Below are 6,211 nucleotides of genomic sequence, written 5' to 3' on the forward strand. Positions count from 1 at the left end.
ATGATTCAGATCCATCTTAGACTGGGTGCTGCCATTTTAAAACCAGTCTATATGTGCGTGGAATGGGTGTAGACTGCTTTCTGATTCGCTTATACTGGTATAAGTGTAATGTCTGTACCTGGCCTTAGTCTTAGGTGGCAGGAAAAAAGCCTTAACATTTCCATTCAGCTGTGCCTTATTGAATTGTGTAGTGGGATAAAAATAGAGTGAGAGTGGTAGGATAGCTTGATGCTATTACCATGGATAATCATGTTGTTGTTGGAGCATATAACATTAGGGTGAAAGGGGGAGCAAGAATAAACTTGATAATATCATGTTGAAGTTACAGCAGTTCATGCATTGACTCTCTAAAGGCTTATTTAAATTGAGTAATCAATCAGCTGTCCCCAGCTGGCGCACAAAATAACCATCGCTGGTTGCCTGGTTTTTGTAGATGTTGTATGTCCATAATGTCCCTCTTGCCCTGCTTCCAGCTTCTTACCACTGTCTTGCAGATCCGGTCATCATGTAGGCCAAAGATGTCATTTACATTTGGTTTAAATATAAAAAAATGAAAGAAAATATTTGTGTGGCTGTACAGCACGTGGTTGCATTTGTATTTGGAATGTGGAACATGCAGTTGATATTTTTCTTCCAAGAACAGATAAAACAACATGATTTTTAAAAGTATGCATATTTGCTTCAGTACAACAGAACTTTTGGGTCTGGTATGTAAAATGGTAGTTTTTGACATTTATCTCCTTTATTTTAAATTCTGGAAAACTTCTGAAGTATTTCCTAAGAGGAATCAGTAGCAGCTATTTCTCCCAGGGACTTTTCTCTCTTTCCTTTAGATAATATAAAGGAACAGGTCTTGCATACACCTCCAAATCACCTGCAGATCACTCTTCAGTCTCTTGGGCTTTGATCTGACTCCTGTTGAAATTAATGGGAGATTTTCCATTGGCTTTACAAGGAGCTATTCCAGTCCCTTAAAAAATTCAGTGCATTTCTTTCTAGAGAATATAAAAGAAGTTATTGTGAGTTCAGTAAAATGCAAACATTTTTATATTGAAATGGTAATGACAAATTGGGGGAAAAATGAATAATGTTTTAGGTGCCCGATGATTTAAAAAAAAAAATCACTACAAATTTTGTATATGCAACTGCCTTTCTCATTCCCATACCATGCCTACATACAGTTTCTATTTGCTTGTATTTGGATTCCCTGTATTATGAAGAAACAAACAAAACAAATAGACATTTAAAGTTTGTTTGACTCGCAATATGCAGATTTTGCTGTTATTTCCCAAATGTATCTTTTTTTTAAATGGTGAAGATCTACTCATTTTGTAGCTATATACAGTAGTCATTTGAGCCCCCGGTGATTACTGGGAACCTTGATTAGCACATACTGACTAAAAATGAGTATGGAAAAATTGAAAATATCAAACAACTCTGCTCCTAATAAACACTGTTTGGAAAATCCAAATTTGCCCCAGTAGACTGCTCCTGAAGGATTATCATAATTTAGATTTTGGACCGTAGACAGAAAGTCTACTTAGAATCTTTGTTTTAGACCATACAACATCTTTGTATAAAAAAAGAAAATTAAAAAATGGCATAATCTCTCAACACTAAATATAACAGAGCCAACAGTGCTGACTGGAGAATGTTTTCTAATCCTCCCCAGCCCCATTTTTTAAATTACTTGCTAAAATGATCCTGTAAGAGCTGTCGATTCCTCCATCTTAAAAAAAAAAAAAAAAAAAAAAGTGCTGAGGATCTAGTGGCGTGACACCTTTAAAAAAAGCAACCAAAACTGCTGCTTTATAAATGTATCCCACCAGTCTCAAACAATTGGCACCATTGCTTCCTAATTCACTTCTGAGCAGCACAGCTACACTTGGCTGTCGCGTGTTGGAGCACTGTAGACCTCTCCATAGGAAAAGGGAATTTTTCTGCTGCTTAATACACCGAGAAATGCCTCATTCTCTAGGATACCTGCAAACAGAGTTTAGGGTGGTAGCATTTTAGCACCAAAGTACCTTTTTAGGACATGGAAACAATGCAGCTGTTACACCCGACAGATGCTATAAATAATTCCTGTTCCAGACAAAGTTTCTTCAGTTATTTCTATCACATAATCTCTGGGGTAGAGAAGCGAAGCCTCTACAGAAGACAGTTTGTCCATGTTGCTGACTGGATCTTGCTGCAAAAAACCCCAGAAAAATCTGCTCTTAATTTTGCTCCTTAATCTACCCATTTTTTTGAGGGTTGGAAGGAACTTCAGGAGGTTGTCTAGTCTAGCATTTCTCAACTGGTGGGTTGCGACCTAAAAGTGGGTCATGAGCAGGATCCCAGAAAAACCCAGCAGCTTTCCAGCCTGCAAGTGGCTGCTTGGGATGATTGGAGGCAGCGGACATACGTGCGTCTATGCGCGCAGATGTACGTGTCCAGCATAGAGCAAGGCCAGGTAATGAGAGCAGCACCAGCTGCTGGACGCAAGTAAGTGAATGGGAAGTGGGGGATGGAAGTCCAAGGGACTGTCCAGAGGGCTGTGGGGGTGTCTGGCTGTTTGCGTGCATACCCACCTGCTGGCACTCAGGATGGTGGCTGGGCATAAGACTATGGCAGGGCGAGGGGGTGGGGCAGGGGGCTGCGGATCAGGAGTGAGAGGCACCAGCATGGTCCAGGGGGCAAGGGGCTGTGACTGGGGGGTGAGGGGCACCAGCAGGACCAGGGGGTGAGGTGTGGGGACAGGGGACTGTGGATTGGGCACCAGCAGGGCCAGGGAGTTGTGGGTCGGGGCAAGCCACTGATTTTGGCAAATGGGTCCCCGTACAAAAAAGGTTGAGAACCACTAATCTAGTCCAACCCCTGCTCAAAGTAGGATCATCCCCAACTAGATCATTTCAACCAGGGCTTTCCCTTTCTGGGCCTTAAAAACCTCCACAGATGGAGCTTTCATCACCTCTCTGGGTAACCTGTCCCAGTGCTTCACCACCCTCCTAGTGAGAGAGTTTTTCCCTAATATCTAACCCAAACTTCCCTTGCTGCAACTTGAGCCCATTGCTCCTTGCTCTGTCATCTGCCACCACTGAGAACAGCCCAGCTCCAGCCTCTTTGGAAATACCTTTCACGTAGTTAAACGCTTTTATCTAACCCCCCTCTTGGTCTTCTCTTCTGCAGACTAAATAATCGCAGTTCCCTCAGCCTCTCCTCACAAGAGAGGCTGTCCCCCAGCTCCCGGACCATTTTCACTGCCCTCCTACTGGACTCTCTCCAGTTTGTCCACATGCTTTCTGTAGTGGGGGGCCCAAAACTGAACACAGTACTCCAGATGTGGCCTCACCAGTACCAAATGAAGGGGAAGAATCACTTCCCTCGATCTGCTGGCAATGCTCCTACCAATGCAGCCCAGTATACTATCAGCCTTCTTGGCAACAAGGCACACTGCTGGCTCATATTCAGCTTATTGTTCACTGTCACCCCCAGGTCCTTTTCTGCAGAGCTGCTGCCCAGCCAGTCAGCCCCCAGCCTGTACTGGTGCATGGGATTCTTCTGTCCGAAGTGCAGGACTTTGCACTTGTCCTTGCTGAACCTCATGAGATTCATTTTGGCTCAATCCTCCAATTTGTCTAGGTCTCTCTGGATCCTAGCCCCACCCTTCAGTGTATCTACTATAGCCCCTATTTCCTTCTCTCCCAAAGTAATACATACTTTCTCTGGTGCAAAATCTTGTCTGCAGATGTGTGCTATGATACCAGCAGCCAATGCATCACCTAGGACATTGGTCACTGTTCGAAATCGATCCCTAGAAGGAAATAAATGTAAGGAGAGCCAGTCAGTTTTGCTGGAAGAAATATAGTGACAGATGTTAGGATGATTAACCTAATATTTCTCTGTGTGAACAGATTTTGATTATAACTCGATATAACTCTTTTTATTATTATAATAATTCCTTTCCCCCCTCAAACCCCCCTATAAAATTACACTAAACTTTTATGCTGGGTTGACCAATAATCATATCCTCTATGATCTTAACTATTGTACTTGCAGTATTTTTGTGCATGTAGTAAAAGTACCAAATAAAAAAAATGTACTAGTTTTATTTTAGTATTTTAGTGCATTAACCCGTTAGGTCCATTCCTTAGTTATTTGATTCTCCTGTTGTATCTTGTGAAGGTCTTTACAAGTAGTGATTGGCATATGTTCAAGGAACTGTTGGGGTTTTGTTTTCTAAATTTGAGCTTGAAAATGTGAGATTGATTGATTGTATGAATTATAATCAGATCAATGTGGCAAATCACATTTTGCATTTCAATGGTACCTTTCCTATAGTGGGTATTCTAAGTGGTTTAAAGTGTCTTTTACACAATACCACACATTTTTTCACCCACTTTGGCATGCAGATACCTTTGCAGTAAATTTTGGTAAGTATTCAAAGGAGCAATAGCAGGTGATTCAGTTCTAAATTGTCTATTTACAAAAATGTTAATTACAATAATTTTAAAATCTAATCATAAAAAGATTTTATTATTATTTTAATTCAGAGAAATCGATATTAACTTCTGTGTATAGTACTACTGAGACTACTGCTACTGAAAAGCTGTCTCCAGTTTGAGTGTCCATGCTTTTAAAAAAAATGTTCAAGAATTGAAGGCACAGAACAGAGAGAAAGATCTGGAATTGAAGGTTGATTTAAAAAAAAAAAAAAAAAAAAAAAAGGAAAGAAATTAAAGGTCTGGAAAGTGCATTTTGCAACAAAGATCCTTGAAATGCTTAAAGTGTCATTTGCAATGAAAGTCAGTGAGATTTTGTAACAGTCTGTCCCCTTAAGGGAGGGGAGCCAGCCCTGTTGAGGAAGCCCAGCTGTGGGACATTTGGGTAATGAGGGAATGTCCTACTGGGAGTTTTAAAAGCTCCTGGAAGAGAAAGCAAGGAGGAGAAGGAAGCAAGCTGTGAAGGAGAGGAGAGGACAGAGTGGCTTTGTTGTAGCTGTTTATGGAAGGACTGAATTCTGTTTTGAACAACTGGCTGAGGAGCTTCTAATAGGGCACATTTTCTTGGACAAGGCAGCAGGCTAAACAACCGACTTATAGACTTGTTTCGTGTTATCCCGTAAGCTAAAGGAATCATTTTCAAGAAATGCCCATCACAAAGGAGATTAAGATGCATCCTTATCACAGGTTTACTTGTGCAGTCACAATCTTGCATGTCCCATAGGTCCGTCTAGATAACTATCCTTTTTCACACAGTGGCAGAGAACAGGTTTGACAGATACTCGGCTGGGATGGTTTGTTCAGGGTTGATCTTGCTTTGAGGAGGGGGTTAGATTAGATGACCTCCTGAGAGGTCCCTTATATATCCCATTACTATGATTTTGTAATACTACTGAATTTTTAGCCTAGCAGACAAATGCATAATAAGATTCAACGCTTGAAAATCAAATTGAGGAAAATTTAAAACAGAAATAATATACAATTTTTAAATATAACTAAACATTAGTACAGTTTATCGAGGGATGTGCTGGAGTCTTCATCACTCAGTCAGCCAACCTCGATTTAAAGGTCCCAAGACTTTAAAGGTCGGACTTGATGATCTACTTAGGACCCTTCCGACCCTACATCTATGAAACTAAGAAAGATGTTTTAATTTTACCGCTGTTTATTGTATTTGATGCAAAAAATATTTTGAAGAACATCTTTACCTCCTAGTATGCCAAAGGTCACCATTGTGGTCCTTTCTGGCCTTGGAAAAAAAAAACATGACACATTCATACTCTCTGTATACATCTGTCATGTTTCCTTTTTATTTGTCATTTTTTGTAAATAGGCCCATTCTCTTCTTGTGATGCTCCATGTGGATTTGACAGATATACCAAATCTCAGTTAGGCTCGGAAGTGGCGAGAGACGCGCGGGTGAAAGCTCGCTGCGCTCCCGCTCCCCCGAAGCCCCCCAGAAGCCCCCGAAAACCCTCCAGCAGCTGCGGAGCCCCCCAACCCCCGCCCAGGCCCCTACTTCGCCCAGCCCCCCCAGGGAGCCACGCGAACAGGCTGCGCAAACAGGCGCGCTTCTCTGCCGGCGCGTGAGTTAGCGCGGAGTTCACACGGGAGGGCGCACAGGAGGGCCCCGGACCCTGCCAGAGCGCCCCCCAGGGTAGACAGCCCCAGCCGTAGCCAGCCTACCAGAGGCATGACACGGATGGGCACGCGCCGCACCCCGAAGG

The 6,211-nt window shown here is 42.4% G+C and overlaps 1 protein-coding gene across 1 annotated transcript in view; it reads right to left on the reverse strand.

Moving 5' to 3' along the window:
- Window positions 1-2,056: 2,056 nt before the first annotated feature.
- Window positions 2,057-6,211, reverse strand: part of LOC102383047 (excitatory amino acid transporter 5-like) — a 74,293-nt gene continuing 70,138 nt past the window's right edge. The window contains exons 10-11 of the mRNA XM_006025768.1: window positions 3,703-3,796; window positions 2,057-2,191 (exon numbers count right to left, since the gene is read on the reverse strand). Coding sequence (XP_006025830.1) covers window positions 2,057-2,191; window positions 3,703-3,796 — 229 coding nt within the window. The remainder of the gene's footprint in view (window positions 2,192-3,702; window positions 3,797-6,211) is intronic.

The sequence above is a fragment of the Alligator sinensis genome, unplaced genomic scaffold (assembly GCF_000455745.1).
Source record: "Alligator sinensis unplaced genomic scaffold, ASM45574v1 scaffold103_2, whole genome shotgun sequence".
Taxonomy (NCBI): Eukaryota; Metazoa; Chordata; order Crocodylia; family Alligatoridae; genus Alligator; species Alligator sinensis.